Source organism: Naegleria gruberi (assembly GCF_000004985.1).
Source record: "Naegleria gruberi genomic scaffold NAEGRscaffold_34, whole genome shotgun sequence".
NCBI lineage: Eukaryota > Heterolobosea > Eutetramitea > Acrasida > Naegleriidae > Naegleria > Naegleria gruberi.
Window position 1 is genome coordinate 359188 of NW_003163293.1, and position 25764 is coordinate 384951.

The 25764-nt window shown below is 33.9% G+C and overlaps 14 protein-coding genes across 14 annotated transcripts in view; 11 read left to right on the forward strand and 3 right to left on the reverse strand.

Annotated features, from left to right (window-relative positions):
• The window catches only part of NAEGRDRAFT_69492 (uncharacterized protein), a gene marked incomplete at both ends in the record, with an annotated part of 5286 nt that extends 3874 nt beyond the window's left edge, over positions 1-1412 (reverse strand). Inside the window, one exon of the mRNA XM_002675440.1 lies at positions 173-1412. Within this exon, the coding sequence (XP_002675486.1) occupies positions 173-1412 (1240 nt within the window). The remainder of the gene's footprint in view (positions 1-172) is intronic.
• A 720-nt stretch (positions 1413-2132) lies between these two features.
• On the forward strand, positions 2133-4499 carry NAEGRDRAFT_69493 (uncharacterized protein; the record flags this gene model as incomplete). Its single annotated transcript, XM_002675340.1, has 1 exon — positions 2133-4499. The coding sequence occupies one exon, from the start codon at positions 2133-2135 to the stop codon at positions 4497-4499; it is 2367 nt and encodes a 788-aa protein (XP_002675386.1).
• A 152-nt stretch (positions 4500-4651) lies between these two features.
• On the forward strand, positions 4652-5068 carry NAEGRDRAFT_69494 (uncharacterized protein; the record flags this gene model as incomplete). Its single annotated transcript, XM_002675341.1, has 1 exon — positions 4652-5068. One exon carries the CDS (start codon positions 4652-4654, stop codon positions 5066-5068), a length of 417 nt encoding a protein of 138 aa, XP_002675387.1.
• Positions 5069-6122: 1054 nt separating this feature from the next.
• On the reverse strand, positions 6123-6527 carry NAEGRDRAFT_69495 (uncharacterized protein; the record flags this gene model as incomplete). The annotated part of the gene is made up of 1 exon (XM_002675441.1): positions 6123-6527. One exon carries the CDS (start codon positions 6525-6527, stop codon positions 6123-6125), a length of 405 nt encoding a protein of 134 aa, XP_002675487.1.
• A 297-nt stretch (positions 6528-6824) lies between these two features.
• NAEGRDRAFT_69496 (uncharacterized protein) lies at positions 6825-7651 on the forward strand (the record flags this gene model as incomplete). The annotated part of the gene is made up of 2 exons (XM_002675342.1): positions 6825-7057; positions 7144-7651. The coding sequence occupies 2 exons, from the start codon at positions 6825-6827 to the stop codon at positions 7649-7651; spliced, it is 741 nt and encodes a 246-aa protein (XP_002675388.1).
• Positions 7652-7836: 185 nt separating this feature from the next.
• On the forward strand, positions 7837-9894 carry NAEGRDRAFT_69497 (uncharacterized protein; the record flags this gene model as incomplete). The annotated part of the gene is made up of 1 exon (XM_002675343.1): positions 7837-9894. The coding sequence occupies one exon, from the start codon at positions 7837-7839 to the stop codon at positions 9892-9894; it is 2058 nt and encodes a 685-aa protein (XP_002675389.1).
• A 204-nt stretch (positions 9895-10098) lies between these two features.
• On the forward strand, positions 10099-14218 carry NAEGRDRAFT_69498 (von Willebrand factor type A domain-containing protein; the record flags this gene model as incomplete). The annotated part of the gene is made up of 4 exons (XM_002675344.1): positions 10099-10327; positions 10497-12187; positions 12365-13145; positions 14148-14218. The coding sequence occupies 4 exons, from the start codon at positions 10099-10101 to the stop codon at positions 14216-14218; spliced, it is 2772 nt and encodes a 923-aa protein (XP_002675390.1).
• A 723-nt stretch (positions 14219-14941) lies between these two features.
• Positions 14942-15996, forward strand: NAEGRDRAFT_80348 (uncharacterized protein; the record flags this gene model as incomplete). Its single annotated transcript, XM_002675345.1, has 1 exon — positions 14942-15996. One exon carries the CDS (start codon positions 14942-14944, stop codon positions 15878-15880), a length of 939 nt encoding a protein of 312 aa, XP_002675391.1. The 3' UTR covers positions 15881-15996.
• Positions 15997-16331: 335 nt separating this feature from the next.
• NAEGRDRAFT_69500 (uncharacterized protein) lies at positions 16332-17043 on the forward strand (the record flags this gene model as incomplete). Its single annotated transcript, XM_002675346.1, has 2 exons — positions 16332-16542; positions 16643-17043. 2 exons carry the CDS (start codon positions 16332-16334, stop codon positions 17041-17043), a joined length of 612 nt encoding a protein of 203 aa, XP_002675392.1.
• Positions 17044-17207: 164 nt separating this feature from the next.
• NAEGRDRAFT_80349 (uncharacterized protein) lies at positions 17208-18986 on the forward strand (the record flags this gene model as incomplete). Its single annotated transcript, XM_002675347.1, has 1 exon — positions 17208-18986. One exon carries the CDS (start codon positions 17208-17210, stop codon positions 18540-18542), a length of 1335 nt encoding a protein of 444 aa, XP_002675393.1. The 3' UTR covers positions 18543-18986.
• Positions 18987-19438: 452 nt separating this feature from the next.
• NAEGRDRAFT_69502 (uncharacterized protein) lies at positions 19439-20635 on the forward strand (the record flags this gene model as incomplete). Its single annotated transcript, XM_002675348.1, has 1 exon — positions 19439-20635. The coding sequence occupies one exon, from the start codon at positions 19439-19441 to the stop codon at positions 20633-20635; it is 1197 nt and encodes a 398-aa protein (XP_002675394.1).
• Positions 20636-20816: 181 nt separating this feature from the next.
• NAEGRDRAFT_69503 (uncharacterized protein) lies at positions 20817-22489 on the forward strand (the record flags this gene model as incomplete). The annotated part of the gene is made up of 3 exons (XM_002675349.1): positions 20817-21275; positions 21344-21385; positions 21428-22489. The coding sequence occupies 3 exons, from the start codon at positions 20817-20819 to the stop codon at positions 22487-22489; spliced, it is 1563 nt and encodes a 520-aa protein (XP_002675395.1).
• Positions 22490-22777: 288 nt separating this feature from the next.
• On the forward strand, positions 22778-24127 carry NAEGRDRAFT_69504 (uncharacterized protein; the record flags this gene model as incomplete). The annotated part of the gene is made up of 4 exons (XM_002675350.1): positions 22778-22972; positions 23099-23231; positions 23293-23612; positions 23657-24127. The coding sequence occupies 4 exons, from the start codon at positions 22778-22780 to the stop codon at positions 24125-24127; spliced, it is 1119 nt and encodes a 372-aa protein (XP_002675396.1).
• Positions 24128-24224: 97 nt separating this feature from the next.
• On the reverse strand, positions 24225-25064 carry NAEGRDRAFT_69505 (uncharacterized protein; the record flags this gene model as incomplete). Its single annotated transcript, XM_002675442.1, has 1 exon — positions 24225-25064. The coding sequence occupies one exon, from the start codon at positions 25062-25064 to the stop codon at positions 24225-24227; it is 840 nt and encodes a 279-aa protein (XP_002675488.1).
• Between the last annotated feature and the right edge of the window lie 700 nt (positions 25065-25764).

Sequence of the window (25764 nt, forward strand, 5' to 3'; positions counted from 1 at the left end):
AAAATGAATAATACATTCAATATATCATATACTCTAAATGAATTCAATCTTTCAACCTCTGTAAAATGATATATATTTTCATATATCAATGAATCAATTAGTTTTTGTATAATTTCTATTTGTTGCGAATTCATTGATCTCAATAGTTTTTCATTTTTCAATATTATTTTACAAAATTGTGGTGATAATTTTTCTATTAATGGAATAAATCCAATCAAATTCAATCCAAATAATTCATCTCTTGAATGTTTTTTCAATTGGATTTTTGGAATTATAGTATAATCATTTCCAATATGTGGATGCGATGAAAAATCAAATGGTGAATCACCTCCAAATCCTTTTTCACCATTTCCAGCAATTGTTTCAATTGTTCCATCTTTCAATATTTTTCTAATTCGATGATTATTTGTATCAGCAATATAAACTTCATCATTTTGAGAAACAAATATATTCTCTACATATGATATTTGTGCATTAATTGCAAGTCCTCCATCACCACTATATCCTTTAACTCCAGTTCCTGCAATTGTTGTAATATTGCCATTTCTTAATATTTTCCTAATTCTATAATTATAACTATCAGTAATATAAACTTCATTCGTTGATGAAACAAATACACCACATGGATGGCTCAATTGTGCACTTGTTGCAGGTCCTCCATCACCTCCAAATCCTTGTTCACCAGTTCCTGCAATTGTTATAATTGTTCCATCTTGCAACATCTTTCTAATTCGATGACTCTTGTAATCTACAATATAAACTTCATCGTTATTAGAAACAAAAACACCACAAGGGGTGTTTAATTTTGCATTAATTGCAGGACCACCATCTCCACTAAATCCTTGTTCACCAGTTCCTGCAATTGTTACAATAGTTCCATTTCTCAATATCTTTCTAATTCTATGATTTCTAAAATCAGAAAAATAAACTTCATCATTTTGAGAAACGAATATATTATTTACAGCTGATATTTGTGCATTAATTGCAGGTCCTCCATCTCCACTATATCCTTCTTCTCCAGTTCCTGCAATTGTTACAATATTGCCATTTCTTAATATTTTTCTAATTCTATAATTTCCAAAATCAGAAATATAAACTTCATTCGTTGATGAAACAAATACATCACATGGATGGTTAAATTGTGCACTTGTTGCAGGTCCACCATCACCACTGAATCCTTCTCCTTCTTCTTCTCCAATTCCTGCAATGGTGACTATGGTTCCATCTTTTAATATTTTTCTCACCCGATGATTTAGGTTATCAGCAATATAAATTTCATCATTCGGAGCAACAAACACTCCTCCTGGACAATTTAACATTGCATCGGTGGCCATCATCATTTTGGCTTTTTTAAATTTATTTTCATCAGCAACATTTTCGTCATTATTAGAGGAAGCAAGACTTCGTTTCATTTTTTTTTAACATTTTCAATACAGGTTTACAATGAATATATTAGGTTACTGCTAAGACAAAATTGACTTTGGATTGTAAAAACAGTGTTTCATGTTTGCTTTCCAAAAATCTTGTTTTAAATTCTTTCTTAATGTAATAAAACTTTATTTTAAAAAAACTTAATATAGAAATAATAGATTCAGTGAAATTTTGATGTTGGATTGTGGATTTTGTTATTTAATGGATGGGTCTTGTGTAGCCTGTCTCCATCCATAGATATGCTATCATTGAAACTTGGCGATTACAAAAAAATTATCTGAAGTTGGGCCAATTAGACAATGACTACAATAATAGCACACACTCTCTGGAGAAACTCTCTCGTCTTATCAGCAAAGACTCCTCAACTTTATTTGGGACAAGCACAAAAGAACACCTAAGAACGTGGCAGCTTTAAAACACTTTAACTCTTGTTAATACATAATATTTGGTGTTGGTGGTAGACGAGACATCAAGTATGTCGATGTTATTACAAAACTGTGTGATGTTCGACTCATTTGATTTGGTCTGATTGTTTTTTTTGATCACGTTTAGCTGATTAAGTTTATCATGAGATTAGAAGTATCCCTATTCCTTGATTCGAATATGTTTTCAAATAAAGCTTGGAATCGAACTCATCAGATACAACAATTTCAAAATAGATAACTAGTCCTTTAAACTAATATTACAAAAAGTTTAAAAAAATGAAACGAAGTCTTGCTACTACACATTCATCGGAATCGAATAATGGAGAAAGTTGTGATGCTGCTAATGATGAAAATAAATTAAAAAAGGCTAAAATGATGATGGCCACCGATGCAATGCTAAATTGTCCAGTGGAGGTATTTGTTGCTCCGAATGATGAAATTTATATTGCTGATAGAGATAATCATCGGGTGAGAAAAATACTAAAAGATGGAACAATGGTAACCATTGCAGGATGGAGTTTTGGTGGTTTTGGTGGTGATGGTGGTCCTGCAACGAGTGCAATGTTGGATTTTCCCACAAGTATTGCTGTTTCTTCAGATAATGAAGTGTATATTGCTGATTTGGGAATTTATAGAATTAGGAAAATATTAAGAAATGGTAATATTGTAACAATTGCTGGAACTGGAGAAGAAGGATTTAGTGGTGATGGAGGACCTGCAATTAATGCACAAATATCAGCTGTGTGGAATATTGCCCTTTCTCAAAATAATGAATTGTATTTTGTTGACTATTCAAACTGTAGAATCAGGAAAATATTAAGAAATGGAACTATTGTAACAATTGCAGGAACTGGAGAAGACGGATTTAGTGGAGATGGTGGACTCGCAATCAATGCAAAACTTGGCTATCCTTGCAGTGTTTTTGTTTCCAAAGATGATGAGGTGTATATTGCTGATAGCCAAAATAATAGGGTGAGAAAAATATTGAGAAATGGAATTATTAATACAATTGCAGGAACTGGAGAAGAAGGATTCAGTGGTGATGGTGGACCTGCAACAAATGCACAATTGAACGTTCCATGTGGTGTATTTGTTTCAGCAACGAATGAAGTTTATATTGTGGATAGTGGAAATTGTAGAATTAGAAAAATATTGAGAAATGGAATTATTAATACAATTGCAGGAACTGGAGAAGAAGGATATAGTGGTGATGGAGGACCTGCAATTAATGCACAAATATCAAATGTATACAATATATTCGTTTCTCAAAATGATGAAGTTTATATTGCCGATACAAATAATCACAGAATTAGAAAAATATTGAAAGATGGAACAATTGAAACAATTGCTGGAAATGGTGAAAAAGGATTCAGTGGTGATTCACCATTTGATTTTTCATCGCATCCACACATTGGAAATGATTATACTATAATTCCAAAAATCCAATTGAAAAAACATTCAAGAGATGAATTATTTGGATTGGAATTGATTGGATTTATTCCATTAATAGAAAAGTTATCACCACAATTTTGTAAAATAATATTGAAAAATGAAAAACTATTGAAATCAATGAATTCGCAACAAATAGAAATTATTCAAAAACTAATTGATTCATTGATATATGAAAATGTATATCATTTTACAGAGATTGAAAGATTGAATTCATTTAAAGAATATGATATATTGAATGTATTATTCATTTTAGGAATGTTCAAGAATTGTGAATTTATTGATTTTAAAAGAGTATTTGTAAACGCATTTATTAATTCCATCACGCTGGAAACACTTCCTTCAAAATGGGAACAAAGTGAGAATTTACTCAAATTTTGTCAAGAAATAGAAGTTGAAAATTACATATTGGAATATTTGAATAATTATTGTTTGGAATATTCTGCCATTCAATTGAGAAATCCACAATCAGCAAAACATCTTAAAACTGCACCAATCATTATGAGAAATAGTCTGAATATTGTATTAATGTTGGAAGTAACAACGACAAGTCCAATGCAAATAGAAGACACTGAAATTAAACTACAAGGAATGGAATCACTATTTAATGATGAGAAGTCCAGTGATGTTAAAATCAAAATAAGCAAAGACCAATATTTATATTGTCACAAATCAATACTAAGCAGTTCGTGTATTTTTTTTAATGCATTATTCGAAAGTGGATCATCATTCAGTGATCTTAGTGATGATGTCTTTACACCTGATGAATCAGAAGATTTAGAATTATTGGAAATTAGTATCAAAAGTTGTTATGGGATTCCAATCCATAACTCTTTTAGTTTTATTAGATTAATAGATATAGCTTTGAAACATGAAAATCAATGCCTAATTTATCATTGCAAGAAAAACTTTTCACTAACAATTGATAATTATTTCGAAAAAGCCTTAGAATGTGGAAAATATTTTCATTTAGATTGTTTTTCAAGTTTTTTTGATACTTTTTTGAGCTTTGGAACACGAAATTGTGAAAAACTCTTCACAGATTGTGCAAAAGTTGGTCAATTACCAGAGCAACTTCGCAATGCCTTAATCATCGACTTTACACTAGTGTTGAGCTTTTCCTCGAGACCTGCTCTCACTTGGAGATATCCGAATGTTTATTATGATGACCCTGAGTTTGGTGTTCGTTTTTAATTCCCATGTTTTCTCTATGAAATTATGAAATGTTTGGCAAACTGTATTTCTACTTCCAAAATAGAACTAATAGTTCAGCAGAACTTTTACCGTAAACACAAATAAAAGTAGCAATTCAGTTTGAGCTCCGTGAATGAGTTCTATTAAGAAAAATGTCTTCACAACTGCCTGATAAATTGCTAGACAAACTCGCAACTCTAGACAAGACCATTCTCTCATTCTGGCAACACAAACAGCAATCCATTCGACAATTCAAACACTGGTTCGATTTATCGGTGGAACCTTATGTTTCTATTGAGGATTTTCCAACCCTATTGAAAACCATCTCATCAGGAAATGTTTTCTGTGGCAGAGAAAAATTGTGCGGTTCTGAATGTTATGAAAGGATTGTGAAACATTTGGGTGATTATGTAAAATTAGTAAGAGAGTTGTTTCCAGAGTCGAATGTTAGGATATTTGATGATGAATATTATGCAGATTCGTGGGAAGGAGGTTTTGGATCATCGGAAGTGGTATTTATGGTAGAGGGAAAGTTTGCCTTGTTCTTTTGGGAGAAGGGTGATTGGTAGTATGTGTGTGAAATGGTGGAATTGTTTTCAACTTCCTTAATCTGGCGAAGATTAGAGAATTATGATTTGATTGGTTATCACTAAAATATCAATGAATTCACATGAGGTGAGATTGATGAAGCAACATTAGGTTGTAACAATACCAAACCAAGAGTCTTTTTTGTGAATACATCTTAATATTACTTGGATTTTGGAAGAATCTTTTGTAAATATTCAAAAACTGTTTCTTTATCTTTTAAGTGAATTTTCAAGATTCCTGAATATAAATTTCCAAGTCTGATATCATTCTCTGCAAGAAGTTGCACAAATTCTTTCAAATCTCGACTGAAATCTGTAGACGAAAATGAATAATAGATTAGAGATTTGTTAGACAATGATGCAGATAGCATTTGAATAACACTTTTCAATGTCTATCACCACGGAATACGCCACATCCCCAATTGCCTGTTGCTATTGTTGAATATTTGGAAAATGTAAAACCTGTTTGAGATTTTAAGATTTCCCTCTTAACATTTTGAGGTTCAAATTGAGAATTAGTATCCTTTCCAAAGAATGATAAGGCATCAATGGCACAAATCTCATTAATGTGAGGACTCTCATCAACACATACTCCTTCATACTTGAAATCCTCTCCAAACCCTGAATAATGGGAATATTTTCTAGCTCCATTAATGAGTATAGCTTCATTGTCGTTCATCTTTTCACAAATTAATCTGGCTATATTCTTTTCGAATGAAATGGAGAACATTATCTCTTCCTGTACACACCCATAAGAAAGAGATGCTCCTCCAATGAATTGATTGGCAAAATCCACATGCGTTGCGTTTGGTTCATCATTGATAGATCCGCTGGCTTTGATTTGAACTTGGCAAAGTCTTTCTTGTGATTTTTCGATAGATGGAATTGAATTTAAATGAACTCTACTAATTGTAATTACATCTTTTGAAATCCCATTCTGAATCACATTCCATTCCCTCTCCATTAATGAGAAATAGTTCAATACCAAGCATTTCACTCTGTAATTATTTCACAATACAATTATTCAAGTATAAACCTACTCTTCACTTATTTCAGTACTATACATATCTGTAAAATTAATGGATGGAAATATTTCCCAACACTCCTCATAACAAGCTCTCTTCCACAAACAAAAAAAGCTATTTGCCAACAAAGAGGCAGCTGCCATCCTTGTAATTTCCACTGTCAAATTATTGCCTCTCCTCAAGTAAGGTAAACTATTCGGCTTTAGATATTTATCACTTTCCAACACTAATTTTACAATGAATGGAATAACTTTTGAGAGTAGTCCAGTCTTTCCGTGATCCTTCTCATAATATTTCTTATCATACAAACTTAAAGCATTCACCAAAATTAAATAATTATCATCCAAATATTCGATCGGATCACCTGTAAAGGGATGAATCTTACTCGATAATTCATAAATGACCTTTGCAACCATTCGGGATGTAATATTCTTTGGTTTTTCAATTAGTTTTTTCAAAAGTTGTTCTATTGAATTCCATCTCTTTTCTTGATACGGAAATTGAACAAATTTTACTGTTCCTTCTCTTTCATGATTGAGGAGGCCTCCTCTTGTTTCAGATCAACTTCAATCATGAATTTTTTTTAAATTATATTTACAGTAAGATTGGCGCCAAAAAACCAATTACCAAAATCAAAAAAAATTAACAAACACATCATTTCAGTTACAAGATGGTTTGAATTGTTATGGAATTGGACTAACCACAACAAAAAAATGTCTTCAGGATCCTCTTCTTGCAGTTCATGTGCCCACTTGGATTTCAAGCTCCTGACGAGTGAATATGTAACACAGGCAGCAGTGTTGGCCACTCAAACTTTTAGTTCAGGAGAGCCATTGTCTAAAGCCTTGAAATTCTCTCCTTTGGATATTTATTATTTCATGGAACATTATGCCAAGATTGCTGCTCGTGATGGTTTGGGTGCTGTTGCTGTGGATAGAAAATCAAAGTGAGTAATGTTAAATTGTTCATGATCATTCTAATTATTAATATTATTAATTAACAAATCAATTAATTGGATATATTGGAAATTAGTATGGTTGTTGCTGCAATAATAGGAGAAGATTTAGTCAAGGGAGCAAAAGAAGGAGCAAAGGAAATTGAAGATCACTACTCTGTAGATGCTCCACTCTTTAAAGTTTTTGGATTATTGGATCATCTTCATGAAAAGTATTGGGAATTGAATACAAATCAATCAAAAGAAGCATTCTATGTACCTGAAAATATCTCCAAAGTACTGCACATCTATGTTGGAGCTTCATATGAATTTGCTAGACGTGGAGGTGTTTCATTCGAATTGTCCAAATTTCTATTGAGAAGTGTTCGTGAAAGAGGCTATACAATGGCACTCTCGGAAGCTACATCAGCCTACTCACAAGGATTGAGAAGAAAATTGGGTTTTGAAAGCAAGGCCTCTATCTCATATTCTGATGAAGAAACCCAGAAGAAATTCCCTTTTACTGCCTTGATAGAAGAACCACACAAATCTGTGGAAATGATGTGGTGTATGGATTTAAACTCTAATTCAATTATTAATAATTAAATTATCAATTAATTGAATTATATTCTAATAGAATCCATCCAATGAGAAAGATATCTTTCACCTCCAATTAAATTCTAATTTAAAAATTTAAAAAAATGGAAAAACGAAAATCATCTCATCAATTTCGTCATCATCACACAATAACAGCAAGGTCATCATTACTATTGATGAATATTTTTCTTCTGATGATATTCAATACAATAACAAATAACAATAATAATTGCTTTGTTTTGGGAGGTTTTTCTCTATTTCCTCCTTCCATTTCATATGCTCCGAGTTTCTTGTTTAGAAAATCAATATTATATGATGTGAGTCCGAATGTTGGATTTGAAGAATGGACAGGATATACAATAGAAGCTCTAGGTGATTTTACCAATCAAAAAACAACAGACTTAATAACAGTTTCATCCGATAGAAAGGCCATTCAAATACTAGTTTGGAATACATACAAGTGGAAATTTGTAAATCATACACAATTTGATTACCGATTGTCGAATTTAATTGATGAAAATGTGGAAATTGTGAGTCTGGTAGCTTCCGATTTTAATTATGATGGTGCTCTGGATTTGTTGGTTACTTTGATGGATCCGAGTAGTAGTGAACAACTTTACACACACCATTTCTTATTGGGTGATTTTAAGAGTCTTCGTGATGGTGGATTCTTGTCATCGAAAACAACCGATCAAATAAGTGTAGTTGATGTGAATGGAGATTTGCTTCCTGACTTATTTTCTACTGATGCATCAACAGGAAAACGAACATTTTGGATTAATGATAATGTAGAATACAAGTCGAATGTGCTCAATTATACTCAAATTGACCAGGAGAGTTTTACAGAGACTGAAAATTTGAATCCTCTTGCCTTTCCAATGGCAGTAATTAATGTTGATATTGATGGAGATTGTGGATCCGATTTAATCATTATGAGTTGTTCACACGCATCGAGTAATACCACTTGTGATTCACCTCATTTGGAAATTTGGATTAATGAAATGGGAAAACTCAAGCTCAATACTACAATCAATCTTCCAAAGGGTGCCGGAAGACCTGTGATTTTGGACTTTGATCATGATGGAGATATGGACATTTTGTATCCTGTTTGTTATCCTTTGGATACTTGTGAGGAAACAAATGAGCTTCATGTCATCTTTAATGACCAGCTACCACTCTGCACCGGCATTACTATTGATGACACCAATTGTCGACAAGATACTGACCTCTGTAGGCAGAGTTCATTCTCACTTTCAAAGAGAGCTGTTATTGAATTGCCCGACTCTAGAAAGAGAATATTGCACCACCTTGATAGTACTAAATTCCACTCAAGACCAGCTACCCTCAGAGTTGGAGATTTTAACCTTGATGGTTATCCAGATCTTGTTGTCAGTGTTGTCAATACCAAGGATGATCACCAAGAGGTTGGAATTGAATTGTGGCAAAATGTTGAATGTCCAGAAGCAAGTTCTTCAGAAAATCAATTATTCAATTGTACCCACACAAGTACTTCCAGAACTTTCCAAGTTGTCTCTCAACATGTTGATGCCCTCAATGAGGCATCCATTGCAAAAGTGCCACCCAAAACAAAAATGAATGAAATGCCCAAGTTGGATGCCTTCTTTTTGGATATTGATGAAACAGGAGTATTGGATATTATTACAATTTATCACGATGAACATCTTTACAATAGAACTTTGGGAGCTTTCTTTAATTGCTTCTTCAATGACGCCTACTTTTTAAAAACCATCTCAACCAATGGTGTTACCTCTAAAGATGGTACATATTATTATGGTGTCAATGCTCCAGGTGTTACTATCAAATTTACCTCCACAAAATTAGATGGAACAAAACAAGCTAACATGCAATCACTCATCTCTCAAACTAATTATCTAGCTCTGGAAACGCCTTACAAATTATTTGGATTGGGAAGAACTAATGGCTATGTAGAGGAATTCTTTGTTGGTAAGGCACATGCCACTAAGGACAGCTCAACCAATTACAAATCATTTAGTGCCATTATTCCAAACTCTCAATTGGTCACTCTCAACACACCACCTAATAAGCCCGATTCTTGGGATGTTCAACTCTTTGTGAATCCATCAGGAGCTAGTTTGTGGGTAATTATTGCTGAAATTGTATCTCTCATCTTGTTGGCCATACCAATTCTGATTTTATGGTTCCGAGAACATAGAGAAGATAAGAGAGAAAAGGAGGAAGTGAGTAGGGAAATTAGCTCTGTGTTTATTTAAATAATGTGAATAATATTGAGTAACAACATAGATATCAGAAATTGGACTAATCTTTATTCGCTGAGCGAAGAATAAATGTAAATTCAGTAACTTCAGTTCAGTAGGGGTCAGTGATTGATAAAATATCGCACCAATAACATCAAACCCTTCCTTCCTGTCACTGAACATGTCATCAGTATCTTTGAATTTTCCAACCAAAAAAAAATGTTTGACGCCTCTCAACCACCAACACCGAAACCACAATCAAAAGGTTTCTTTCTCTCAGATGCAGAAAGTAGTATTGAAGAAGAAGCTCCCAACGACTATTCATCAACCTACTACAACAAGGAAAGAAAAGATTTAATTGGAGATGAGCTCATTCTCAAGGTTACTATCAAATCGTGTGATCATCTCATTTCTGCTGATTGGAATGGTTTTTCAGACCCATATATTGGTGAGTTTTAGTAGAAATGGTTTAATAATTGATTGAAATTTTCATAATTTTTGATTATTTTCATATTTTGGACATTTTTGTATGAAAATTTATGAAAATTTTGAAATACAATTCGAACGAATTTGTTTTTGAAATAATTGTAACGAATGAATGGATGAAAAATTGATAGAATGTAGATTGTTTGCATCAGTACCGATTGCCATTGACAAAGTAACAAAATCATCAACGCAATTGTTACCCGAAGAGTCGAGTGCCATTCCATCAAATTTATCAATTATCCAAAATGCCAATGCATCAAATGTCAACACTGAAAAACCATCTCCATCCAACAGCCAACAAAATAGATCAGTTTCCTTCTTTCACAGCTCTAAAAACAAGACAAAATCCACATCAAACATAAACAACATCTCACACAGCAATATCAAAGCTAAAACTCCTGACACTGATAAACCTCTGCACTCAGCTGAATCATCGCTTTCAATCAATCACAAAGATGAGGACGTTATTGATGAACAAATCAAATCAGAAATGCAAGAAGGTGAAGCAACTTTACCTGTCAAGTGGAATCAATTAGGAAAGTTTACAAAAACTTCAATCATTTTCAAGAATTTGAATCCAAAATGGGGAGAAGCAGGAGAGGATTTAATCATGTTCATTGAGAAGGATATCTTTGAACAGGTGCTTTCTCAAAGACACAATGTGAATAGAACTAAACTATTCCTCCGATTGGATGCATTCGATTATGATAAGTATACTAGGGATGATGTTCTAGGTCATTGTATTATAGATTTGGAAGCTGAGGATATTTACTCACTCCTGAATACTCCATCTCCGAAATCAATTACAAAACCATTGATTGGAGTCAAGCATGGTTCGATAAATTTCGACATTTCACTCATGGAAGATCCAGCAATATTCAATGCTGAACTAGCTCACATTTTACAAAGAAGAAGAGAAAAAGGAAATCTCCTACCGAAATCAATTGACATTCTCTTTGATTACGTTCTGGAAAATTGTTGTGAAATTGAAGGAGTGTTGAGAATTCCTGGAAATAGAGCTCATATTTTGAGATTAAAGAAAAAGATGGACGAAATGATTATTCTCCCAGTTGGAACATTTATTGAGGAATTTGTTCCTGAAGAGACGACTGTAGAGTTTCTACACACTGCAGTTGGTGTTCTGAAAGAATATTTGAGAGTCATGCCAACTCCAATCATTCAATATGAGTTGTATGATGATTGTATTTCACTAATTGAAACCAAATCATTGAATTTGGAAAAATTGGAAAGTGTATTGAGGAGAGTTGAACGAGCTCACATTCCACTCTTTCACAAAACGATGCAATTCATGAAAAAGATTGCTGACAAGTCGTCAATCAATAGAATGACACCAAAGAATATTGGTATTGTAATGGGTCCTAACATTCTCAGAAGAAGAAATCAAACAGCAGATTCTGCCCTTAGACACGTCAACCACATTACTGGATTTGTTGAATTTCTCATCAATTCACACGATCACATTATGAAAGTTTTGGATCAAATCATGTTTGAAGGAATGGATCAAGCAGGAAAATTCGAAACACTCATGAACGCTCTAGAAATTGTAACAGTCGAAGAGGAGGAGGATGTTCATTCGGAAAATACTGATCAAGATCAATCGACTATTCTTGCCGAATTGACTATCAATGAAAGTAGTAGTAGTAATTCAAATCTCAATCAAGAAGATACCATTTCAATTCTCTCAGAAAAACAGCTCACATCACCACCTACCCCAATTGACCATGCAGTAATTCCTTCAACTTCCAACACTTCCCTAACCAATTCTTCACAACAAGATAATCAACAAGAACAGCCAACCATTGTTGAGTAAAATTCTCAAATATTTCTTGACAAAACTTTTTGTTTTATCAATTTTTGATTATCCAACTTTGAAACGCACATAATTCTCTGCTTGGCAAACCAAAACCTATAAAAGCAAGCTAATTTGCTTGGGATTTGTTTTTTCAAACTTTTAAAAAACAACAACAAATCAAAATAGATGAATACTCGTTCTACTTCAAACAAGATTGTTTTCAATGGACATTGTGAGTATGAAGCAATTCCCTTCGAAACAGAATGTGACTTGTATTGTATGGCAACACTGCAAGGTCCATGTTTTGAACAACAAGCTCAGAAGGAGAGAAAGGGTGTTGATTTGGTTCTGGTGGTTGATAAGAGTGGCTCCATGGCTGGACAAAAGCTGGACATGGTCAAGTCAACACTCTCTTTCATGGTTGATCAGTTGAAAGAGAAGGATCGTGTGGCCATCGTTGAATTTGACACTCAAGTCAAAACCAATCTTGATCTGACCAAGATGGACATTGAAGGAAAGAAGAAAGCCAAGCAAGTTTCCTCAGCCATTTCTCCTGGTAGTTGTACCAATCTTTCAGGTGCCCTCTTTACTAGTTTGAAACTATTGGCTTCCAGACAACAGGAAAAGAATGAAGTTACCTCTGTAATCTTATTCACTGATGGTTTGGCCAACAGAGGTTTGATCTCCACAAACGAAATCCTTCAAAATATGCAAGATTTAATGGATGAATTGTTGTCCACATCTAACGTGACCATTCATACCTTTGGTTTTGGCCAAGACACAGATGCTAACATGCTCACAAGCATTGCTCAAAAAGGAAATGGCTTGTATGATTACTTGGAAACCGCAGATGATATTCCAAAAGCTTTTGGTAATGTGATTGGAAATTTGGTGTCAGTTGTTGGACAAAATATCAAGATTCGAATTCAACCAAAGGCAAACATTAGTTTGAAGAAAGTTTTGACTGGTTTTAGAGTTTCAGATCTTCCAAATGGAGCTGGTTGTGAAATTAATGTTGGAGATGTGTATTCTGAAGAGAAGAAGGATATTGTCTTTATATTATCCATTCCAAGACTTTACAATCCATTGGACATTCAAGAGCTAGCTCAAGTTTCACTTTCGTATTTCAACATTATTGAAACTGAAAGTGAATTAATTGGATTTGACATGACCATTCAAAGAAATAATATTTCAATCAAATCACAAGCCAACTACCAACTAGATGTCCAAAAGAATAGAGTTGAAGTCAGCCATGCTATGGCCACAGCCAAATCACTTTCAGATTCTCAAAAATTACAAGAAGGAAGAACTGTTTTAACTGAATCCATTTCCAAAGTTCAAAACTCTATCAGTGGACAAGATCACTTCTGTCAAAGCTTGATTCAAGATTTGAGAAAATGTCTACAAAACATGGAAGATAAGCAAAGTTACCAAACCATGGGTAATAGATTATTGAATGCTTGTTGCATGCAAAATGTCCAACAAAGAGCTACCAGTAACAACATGTCCACTGCTCAATTATCATATGCAACACCTGTGCAACGTCTCTATGCTCATAATTTTGCCCAGAATGTTTCTTCAGAAACTCCAACAAAGAAGAGAAAGGAAGAGAAGTAATTTCTATAAATATTTGAATAAAGATAATAATTCCGAATATTCAAAGAATCAATAATTTCCAATTAATTTGTCGACATTTGTTATGCATTCCGAACAATAATTAAATTTTCCAAAGTTAGCTTCTTGCGTATCCTCCCATTAAATTACTAGATTTTTTTTAATAATTTATTTTTGGGTTGTTTGGTTCTTTGCTTTCTTTTACAATGAATTTAAAAGTTATCAATCTAATAATTTTTCTGGTATTCGAGCACATCAATAGAAGGATAGTATGGTTGATTTGATGCTTGTAGTCAATTAATTATCTAATGTAATAGTAAAGTTTTAAATGTAAAAATTGTAAAATCTTTAGTAGTGAAAATTAGATCAAAAGAAAATTATATGATGGAGAGAATACCTTTAGATACCACTTGTGACTTTTACTAGCTTTCTCTCGTTCTACATCATGAGAAAACACCAAAATTTCAGATATCCATGATTGTCGCAAATTACTAAACAAAGACTTGAAATTCTACTTTTAATAATTATTACTAAGAGTATCCTGTGTGGTTTTATTGTTGTTTGACTTGTTGTTAGGTCGGGAATCAACTTTGATGGGATGAAATATCGTAAATTGGTAAATCGAGCACATGAGGAAAATCTGATAATAAACATGATGTTTATTATCTATTTAAACAGTAGTACTAAAAGACATGATGCAAGTTGGTGAAGTACATGTTGAGTTATGGTCCATTTTCTTTTATTTAACCAAAATTACATTACTATAAATTAATTTCCACAAATTCTATTATTATATTGATGGAAAAGAATAGGATGAAGGTTGGCGAATGATCAGATGAAGGTCCACCCACTTGTGATTTTCCATCTTGAAAAATAATTTCCAACTTGATGATACTACTCCAATAGAAAAAATTTCCACTACTACTACTATTCAAATAATATCGAGATGGTTCTGCGAAAATATTGATATTTCATCATTAGAAACCACCCGAAGAATCAACAAATCCTAAAAGAACCCATTGTGAATATTTTTTGCTTTAATTTGTTATTTTTTAAAAAAACAAGAAATCAAAGAATTCATCCAACCATTCATTCATCAAAAAATTAACAACTCACAAACACCAACAATATCATCACTACAATTGAATGATGCGTCTTCTTCGTAAACAAGCCAAACCAGTGCAAATTAAATGTTCATCAGAGCCTATTGGAGATGTTGTTGATATATTTTCGCAAGTTCCTCATGAATTGATGGCCATTATTTGCCGATATTTGAAGCCTTGGGAATTTGTTTCATACTTATCCGGATTGAATTCGTATTATTATGGCTTGACGTTGTCTTGTCATGAAGAATTGGATGAGGATGAACATTTCGGAAGGCTCATGTGGAAATATTATTATGAATTGTATTGTTTTGTAAATTGTTCATCATTGGAAGAGAAGGATTACAAGACCAGATTCATGCAAGAGTATTTGAGATGGAGTAATCCAAAGGCATGTTTTGGAACAACAAAACATATTAATATTTCTACAATGAAATTTCAAACTCTTTCAGTTCAGAACACTAGTAATAGAGCTTCTCTTGCCTTGCCGAGTGAATTTGGAATGACAAGTGGCAAATTTTACTTTAGAATTGCCTTTGATTGTTGTAAATTAGCATCAGGTGTTGGAATTATTCGTGCCAGTGAAGCCAAAAAAAAGGAAGACCAAACATGTTGTACCTATATGAGAGATGGATCTTGCATTTTGCATGATGGCGAAAAAATTACTGATCGAGTTAAGGAAGTGAAAGGAAAAAAGATGAGAGTTTATAATGTTGTGGAACCTGGTGATGTAGTTGGAGTTTTTCTTGATATAGAGCAACAATTGGTAACATTTAGTGTGAATGGAAAGGAGGTTTTACACATAGTTGATGTTACACAATCATATCCAGGAGAAGCATTTCACTTATTCATTTTCCTACCACCAGAGCAATCTTACACCTTGTTACCTTGTCTTAAATCTCCAGATGAGATTAGAAATGAGAAACTGATTTTGGAACATGTAAACTCTTCCTCCAGAGAACCTAGAGTGACTATGGGTATTTAATCAGTGATATTCTCAATATTTGGTGATCACCATTCTATTTTCAAAAGTCTGTACAATTACCAAACATTGAACGTTTAATGAGATTACAAAATTATTAAACAGTTCTCTTTCGAATCATCTCAATTATGTACTTGCATGTAGTAACAATGCAACAAGCAATTAATCGGAAAGACCATCCGTGATGATCAAGAACCAAGTGTAGAAGATCCTTTCTGTTATTAAGCTTCTTTTACGATGACAGCTGCATAATTTAAATTTTTAATTACGCATAATTCCCAAAAAGGAGAAAATTAAACAACTCGCCAGTTGTCTATTTAGCAATCAATTTCAAAAAAACGCCACAACATTAGTTTTGGTAGACTTCCATATTGTTGTTCCTCGCCAGCATCATTCTTGAAGCCTTTATGCGAAACCTTCATCTCCCAACTAGTACACACTAACAAAGAAGAAGATGAACAAAAGAAAAAGTCTTCATGCTAATTCTTCTAACAGCAGCAGATCATTCAGAGTATTAATATGTGGAGGTGGTGTGAGTGGTCTTGTATTTGCTCATTACTTGCTCAATCAGGAAGGTTGTGAAGGAATGAAACTTCCAATTGAAATTACCTTTGTTGAGAAGGCAACTAGATATGCTCAGGTAGGAGCTTTGATTACTGTAGATGGTAGGTTCTTAGTTTGTTTTAATTGTTGTAGGCTAATATCTTTTTGAATGTTTATGAATGTAAACTAATCTAAATTACACTAAACTAACAATTACAAAAGGACAACAAACTTTGGATATTTTGGGAGATATTGGAGTTTCATCAACAACATTACACGTACCATTGGAGAAACATCACTATGTAGACTATAAGGGAAAATTAATTCGTGACTTTGATGCTTCGCTCATTCACAAATATAAGGATATTTCTAAACTATTCGAAAGGGCAACCGTACATTCGATTCTTTATGATAAAATTGGACCACAGATAGCAGATTTTAGATTTAAAACGGTGGTTCAGAGTATTTCTGAAACTTCTAGAGGACAAGGAGTCAAGATTCTTCTAGTTGACCGTAACACTTCATCATCAAATGATCGTTTATCCTTGGCGAGTGGAAGATGTGGAGTTTCACCTTCATTGCACATTGATCAGAATTTGTTAGGTCCTATTGATATCTGTTGAAAAGTTCACGCCGCTTTTTTGCAATGCTCCTTCAAACAATAGAATGCTCCCTTTTCCCGCCAATAAAAACCGTTTGGATTGTAAAAATGATAAAATTCTGTTCACTGTGAACGTGTAACTTCTATTCAAATATTCGTATGGATGAACGGTTAGAATTAATCAAAATGAAAAGAAAGAACGTAGACGCCTCCAGCACTAACAAAAAACAAGCTACACTCGATGGCTTTGTTACCTCCAATCAACAAAATAGCCAAGGAGGAACACAACAGGACCAACAAAATAGCCAAGATCAGCAATCAAGCCAACTCAGTCCATCCAACGGCCAAAACCTAACACCTAAATACTCTGCTAAGCAGTTGGATGATGAAACTGATTGGATAGCATCTTTATTCAATTTTAACAAAGAAGGATTTGAAAAGGTTTCTTCCAACATTGTGTATCCTAAAATTACCGAAACTCCTACCACTCCTAAAACCATTCTGAGAAATGTAACTTGCACTGAGGTCAGCCTTGAACTTCTAATTTCAAACATGATTCCAAACCACTTTTGGCAAATACTATTGGACATATTAAACACTAACTTGACCAGAGAGAGTACAACTGGAAAAGCATCTTCACACTCAAAGTATTACAATGATATTGATATCTCTCAGCTTTTCTCTTTTTTGGGAACTGTAATTAGCTTAGAAAACAACCATTCAAAGTTGAATGCCAATGCCAAAACCAATTTACAACAGCTTCGTGCAGAAAAGTTGGATAGCATGATTCCTGGTTATAGAAGATACTTTTCTTTGATGAAATGTTTTGCTCCTTCTGACCAACAATTTGAATTGATTTCAACAGCATTAAACGATATCACTTTAAATGCTGTTACAATTGGTTCCAATTTTGTTGTGGACGAAACAGTGTATGCATATCAGATTTCCTCAATCGTTAAAGCAGAGGCTGAACTCTTGCAATGTCCAATTCCAGTAGTGTACATTCCAAGAAAACCATATCCAAATGGACTTATGTCTTATAAGTTGTGTGTACTATTTCCTGGGTGTAGGAAACCTTATGTTTTAGCCATCCTTCCTCAATACAAAGTTCCTATGGATTCCCCTCAGGAAGCAATGTTAAAATTGTTGAAAATGGTTCGTGAATGTACTGATCAAAACTTGCATATTACTGGTGATGCTGCATTTGGTTCATTCACTATCTTTGATGAGCTAATCAAATTGAATGTTGTTGGCACTTTCTCTATTTCAGGTACTGAAAAGTCATGGATCTGGGATTTGTTGAAGAGAACACTCACTCATGGTAATTGGAAGGCTGCTGAATTTATTTCAAAATCTGTGATCGCTTCTATGCAAAGAAATCCTCAATACCAATCAGACAGAGACAAGAAATATCACCATCTTGTTTCGAATGCATTTGATTTTGAACACTGCCAACCATTTCAGCAAACTCTTGCAAATATTCTACCTCCTTTTTGCAGAAAAATACGGTGGAAAAATTGAAAGAAATTGGAAAGAAGGAACATATCAAATTAAGTAAGCTCACTAAGGATGAAATCATCCAGAAGATTCAATTTATTTGCAACTCCACAAATGTAAAATCACTTCAACTACATGCTTTGCATTCGTTTGATCAGAATCAATTTAACGCTACCTCTGCTATCCATCATGACCATTATAGACGTACTTTTAATCTTGTCGACATTCAAGATAAGTACCATTATAAGGCTAGATATGCCTATATCATCACTGAGTGGAGAACCAAATTGATGATCAGTTTATTGAATGATCTATTTTATAACTTGTTCGCTATTATGAATGAAACTGTTCGAATCAAATATTCAGACTTTAGAAAACTGCTGGCCGAAACCTTTCTCTCTATGGGAAAGAAACTTGGCGCCAAAAAATAACTCTCCTTCCAATAAACTTCCATTTTAATTTAATTTCACACAAAAAAATTCACCAACTTTAACCAAGCATATCCTCCTTAATACGCAACTATTCGTAAAAAAAATTACATATGGTATTAGTATCTGATCTTATCTCTTACCACCACAAAATTCAATATTCGATATTAAGTAGTTGAGCGAAAAATCGCTTTTCCCAAAAAGGTATATGATGTCATAACTCACTAATTATCTCAATGAAAACAAAAGATTAAATATTCAAAAATGAATAGGATATAGTATACATGATATGAAATCATTCGTGTAAAATTCAAGATGTTATACCATGTATTAAACTAAATATTTCCTTTTAAAGAGGGAGCACTAGAAAAAAGCGGGAAAAACATTTCCACAGATATTGAAGAAGATGAGATTCAAGAAACTCCAAACAACAATCCCTCCACTCCAATCAAGTTCGAGGAGCCTCCTTCAAGTTTCAACGAATTTAATCCAATGAGGAGGGAGAATAGTCTTGGAACTCCAACCATGATGAAAGGTTCAGCTTCATTCTCTTCTCTTTCATCACTAAGTTCTCCATCTTCAAATCCTAACATGAGTCAACCAAATTTACTCATTGAAGAATTTGATTTGGTTGTTGGAGCTGATGGAATCAATTCTCAAACTAGAAATTTAGTATTTGGACCAGATATTCAATTTAAAAAGTATTTAAATGTAGGATATATGTGTTTCATGGTTGATTTGGTAAATGATGCAAACGATATGGATCCTGCAATAACTGGAGAGAAAATATCATTGGAACATTGTAAAATATTGAGTAAGAAAGTGAAGGAAGGAATTGAAAGTTCTCACACTGTGTCTTTCCTTCTCGATAAGGGACGATACATGACCATTTCGAGAAATAAGAATCGTTGCTATGTTTCTTGTGCATTCACTTTGGATGAGATGGCTTCACAGAGTGAGGAATCAAATGAAGGAAATACTGAGAGCAGTAAGAAGGACAAGGAAAAACGAACAAGCACATCTGGATCTTCATCTGGCTCATCTGATGAAGATAAAGACAAGAGCTCAGCATCTTCATCATCTGGTAGTAGAAAACTCTACACTCGACAAAACAAGTTGGATATTGATGTTGTCAAGAGAAAGCAATTCCTTGTGGAAAAGTTTGCAGATGTTCAACACCTCTTCCCTCAACTGATTCAGTTATTGGGTAATTCAAATTCAATTTACTATGATGATTTGGCTCAAATTCACATTGACAAGTGGCATAAGGGAAGAATAGTCTTGTTGGGAGACAGTTGTCAAGCACTGACTCCACTCAGTGGTAAAGGTGCTTCAATGGCTCTTGTTGGGGCCAAGACTCTTGCTGACGAACTGAAACGAGTACTAGTTCAACATGCCAAGATGGATGGTGTCGATTATATTCGTGACATTCCTGTGGAAAAATTACTCAATCATCAGGATATGCCATATTTGAAAGATGCTCTCGAATCATATGAACGTAAAATGCTGGATCGTATCAAGGAAATCCAGAGGAAAACAATTAGAGAAGGAGATTTCTTTTTAACAACCTCTGCCTTTAAGCAATTCATTAGAAACTCGACACTGAAATACATGCCTAAAAAACTATTCCTAAAGCTTTCCAAAAAGGATGCTCAATCCAATGAAGATCTTCAATCTTCCAAACCTTAATGTATTATAATAAAGAAGACCTACTATTCCAACATTAAATAACAAACCAATCACTGTTTCATATTTTGTTCGGCATGTGTGTCGTTGTTTCTTATCCTGGATAAATAAATTTCAGTAGCTGTTAAGTTTTGGCGGGAAGCAAGTACAAACGCCTCAATCTCTCCAAAAAAAAGGACAAAACATGCCACCAAACAACAAGGTTCGACCAGTCTCATCGAATACGACCACAACAACAGCATCGGAATCTAAATCTACTAAAGCATCATCGCCTCCTTCAACAAGTGCCTCAGTTAATAATCAACAAAATTCCTTGAATAATACAGTTGCATCAAATGCTGATACATCCTCTTCGTATACAACAACAACAAGATCTAATTATGATAACATGTCCGATTCGGGTGATGAGACTGGTATTAAAGTTGTGGTGAGAATGAGACCTTTCAATGATAGAGAAATGAAATTGAAAGCACAACCTTGTATAACAATAACAAAAGCGAATAGAGAAGTTCTTATTAAGAGAAAAGACAAGGAAGATAAGAAATTCTATTTTGACGATGTGTTTGATGAGAATTCTACGCAACAGGAAGTTTATTCATCAACTGGTCAGAGAGTTTTAGATAGATATGTGTTAGGTTTTAATGTACGTATTAATTTGATGAGCAATTCTGAACTGTTTCAAAATATTTTACATATTTATTTCTGGATTAGGCTTGTATATTTGCGTATGGTCAAACTGGATCTGGTAAATCTGTAAGTAATCCATCTCTCTATTCAATGTGACAATTTAAATAGTGGACAATGCAAGGTATGAAAGGAAATCAAGAAAAGGAAGGAATCATGTCAAGATTTGTCAGAGAATTGTTTGGATATGTGGAACGAGAAAAGGAAAAGACTGACATCACTATTAAGGCATCCTATTTGGAAATTTACAATGAAAATATTTTGGACTTGTTGAATCCTCATAGTGGAAGAGTGAGTTATGAAATAAGAGAAGACAAAGTGAAAGGAACATATATTACAAACCTTATTGAAAAACCAATCACGACAGATACTGAGCTGAATGAAATTTTGGATGAGGGTGCAACAAGGAGAACTGTTGGAGAAACAAAAATGAATCAAGAATCGTCCAGATCTCATGGTATTCTTCAAATTTGTATGGAACAGGTTGATAAGGGAGATGAGGATGGTTTCAGCTATAGATCCAATAAGATTTCACTCGTTGACTTGGCTGGTTCTGAAAGACAATCAGCTACTGAAGCAACAGGTGATAGATTGAAGGAAGGAGCTAAAATCAACTTGTCACTCTCCAACTTGGGTAATGTCATTAATGCACTTGTAAAGAAGACAAACTTTGTACCATATCGTAACTCCAAATTGACCAGATTATTGAAAGATTCAATTGGTGGTAACTCCTATACGTTGTTGGTTGTTTGTGTGAGTCCTGCCGATGTCAACGCTGAAGAATCATTGAGCACTCTGTATTTTGCTGATAGGGCTAAACAAATCAAGAACAAACTCAAGGTTTCTAGAGGAGATCCTCGATTGGAAAAGATTGCAGAACTTCTCGAGATTGAAAAGCAATTGAGAGCTAGGGTTTTAGAACTGGAAACTGAATTATCGAAATATACCACTGTCCCTCCACCAGTGCAAAAGAGTCTTGCCACGAGTTCGACGGCGGTTGGTGAATCCATTAGTGCTTCTCAATTTGCCAAAATTAAGAATGACATGAAGGGAGAATCAAAAATTGTACAAACTGATCCAGTTCAATTCGCGGATGGAAAAACATATGAACCCCTCGATATTGAAAATCCTCAACAACCACCAAAGAAGCAGGGTTGTTGTTGCATTCAATAAATACCTCTGCCCTTACTTTGTGAAAGATTCTTTAAAGCAAGGACTAAATTCTCCTTAATCAACGGTCCTACGGAGAAACATATATGAATGAAAAAGAAGGTTCAATTTCAGGAGTCTTGAAGTTTTCTTGTCCTTATGATCAGTACTATTCTCTGCAACACAATAAAAAATCAACACCCTCATGTCCTTCCTCTAAATTCCGAGTGTGTTTCATTGTTGCTTTCTTTTCAAACAAAATTCTCCATCATATTCAACAAAAAGAAAAAGCAACAAGACAAGATGAAGAAAATGTTTAGCACATCTTCCCTATTTCGATCCAAAGGAGTTAAGGAACCAACTATCACTGAATATTATACACTCGATGTGGATGATGAAACAACCTATAAGAGAATCGATCAGAAGAAAACCATCTTATCGAATTTGTATTGTCGAATCATGATTGGATTATCAATTACTTGTTGTTTACTATCTTTTGGATTTTTAGTATTATTTCTGATAACTTGGTTTTCGGTGGCTGATTATTTGTGGAATGTAGTGTTTTCTGTGAATCCAGCTGTGAATTGTGGACTTCCCTACTGATTAAATACTCCTTCAAATTATACGATTCAGACCAAGTGTCCATATTTTGAGGAACCAACATCACAGTGGCATGATAAATTGAAGAAGTATTTTGTGGATCAGGGAAATTATGAAACTGTTAGTTTTATGAGTAGAGATGCTGATTGGATTGAGGGAGGAATTGGTATGTTCTCCATATTCTGTTTATGGAACATTTAAACTTGCTAATTTTTTTGATATTATAGGAAAAGTGAAAGTGGTTGGAACTCTTTACAAACAACCAATTATCAATTCAACATCAAGATTTATAGTCACAGTTCATGGATACACAGCTTGTAGATTTAAATACGAAACCATGTTAGCGAGTACAATGCTGTATCATATGGGATTTAACATTTTACAGATCGATTTGAGAAATCATGGAGATACTGGAATATTTAAAAAATTACCGTATGCTTCCTTTGGATCTTTTGAACATTTGGATGTTTTAGGAGCTTTGGATTATCTTCAACAAAAATATCCATTTTTGGATAATAACTCTTTTGGAATTTTTGGAACTTCGATGGTGAGTTTAATTTATTTGAAATTTGACTAAATAATTTCAAATAGGGAGCTGCAACTTCACTCATTGCATTCTCAAAAGATAAACGAATCAAACAAGCTTTCGTTGACAGTCCTCCAATTGACATATTCGAAACAATTCATGATGGAGCAAAACAAATTGTAGGAAGTTCTGTTGCTAGAATTGCCATTGATGCTCTCAAAAGTATCGTTCCTCATAAGGCTCAATTGATGGGATTTCCTCCATTTCACAATGATGTGAAATCATTATTGGAGAAGGTTGACTTGTCAAATGACAGGAAAATATTCTTGATGCATGTAGAGGGCGATTTGGTTGTTCCAACATTTAATTATTACGAATTTTGGAAAGCTGTAAATACTTCCCTTGTAAATAACAAGTATTCACCTTCTAGTGTGGAAACTTTCCTTGGGCAAGTTGACTATTCCTACAATGACAGAACAAGAAAGCATTGTAGCAAACATTTAAATAGAAGAAGTTGGTCTATTGAAATCAAATAAATTCAAATTGAGTAAGTATTTGAATTGAATTGTTGGTGTTTTTTGAATCCGTTTTAATTCGAGATATTTTTGCTTTTACATGATGAGATTTTTGTTTTCAATTCATTGAAGCAAAATTAGGAATATAATATGTTGATAGCTCAACAAGAGCCATATAATTAGATTCTCCAATAAGATTCTTAATTCCATTCTCATCAACAATTACAAGAGTTACATTCTTTGGAACTTGAATTTGTTGCGAACCCACTTTAGGTCTATCAATAATACTTCCTTCATAAAATACTCCCAATAATTCTTTTTCTAGTTTGCATCTATAAAACATGGTAAAAATTATCTTGACGTTTGGTGGAAAATCTTTCAACTTGTCAATTTCTCCATAAAGTTCAGTAAAACTAAACTCTGACTTATTTTTGTCTTGAATACACCACCACAAATCTTGTTCAAAAACAATAAACATATCTGGCCCACGTGATTTTTCTTTCATAATAGAAAGTCTGTTCTGATAAGCACTAAAATGTAAATGAACTTTCTTCCATTCGCTTTCAGCGTTTTCTCTTGTACGCTTATTTGTTATCATGGTAGGAAAATTAATGCAAAGCTTATCAGCTAAAGTTGTACCTGTTAAAAAAGGGAAAACACTTCCGAAATTAGAGTTTTGGAGAAGACCCAGTTTAGATTTCCAAACAATAAATGATCCAATTAATATCTCAAATGTTGCTCCCTTATCCAAAAATTGAGGAATTGTTTTTACAAATCGTTGAATTGAAAATGATGGTCCATAAATTCCTAAATACTTCCTGATTGTTCTTCTTGGAAATGCAAGTCTAATATTTCCATTGTTTTCATTAGTCACATAACAATTTAATGCTACAGCCAAGGTGCTCAAATCAACTTCTTTGACATCTTCAAGACCGCTAATTTTTGTAAACTCAAACATTGTTGTATTAAATTTCAAATCAGATTTTAAATCAGTAACTACTTGACCTATAAACATTAGAAATGTGTAAACTTGGCCAGCAAAACTCTTCCAAAAATCCACAAATCAAGAAAGGTTTGCCAAACAAATCAAGAAAGGCAGGGGGTTGGGTTTGGGTTTGGGTATGGCGAAAACCTAATCACATAAAACGAACGGCTAATATTGGCTATCCAGTTCTTATATATGTATTATTAAATACATTAATATATCTATTCTGTAATACACGTGAAAAAACTCCCCGTAGTTATTGAGATAATCAAAAATGGTCAACTCAAAAATTCATAGTATATCTATTATCTCTGCGACGAGAACGTTCCGGGTTATGATTCACTCAAATATCAATCTATATGAGTTTTGGAAGAAATGATAGAAAATACTAATTTTTTTAATTCGCCGTTCCCGAGATAATTGAGTCCTTGGGTTTGGGTTTGGGTTTGGGTTTGGATTTGGGTTTGGGTTTGGGTTTGGGTTTGGGTTTGGGTTTGGGTTTGGGTTTGGGTTTGGGTTTGGGTTTGGGTTTGGGTTTGGGTTTGGTTTAGGTTTGGGTTTGGGTTTGGGTTTGGGTTTGGGTTTGGGTTTGGGTTTGGGTTTGGGTTTGGGTTTGGGTTTGGGTTTGGGTTTGGGTTTGGGTTTGGGTTTGGGTTTGGGTTTGGGTTTGGGT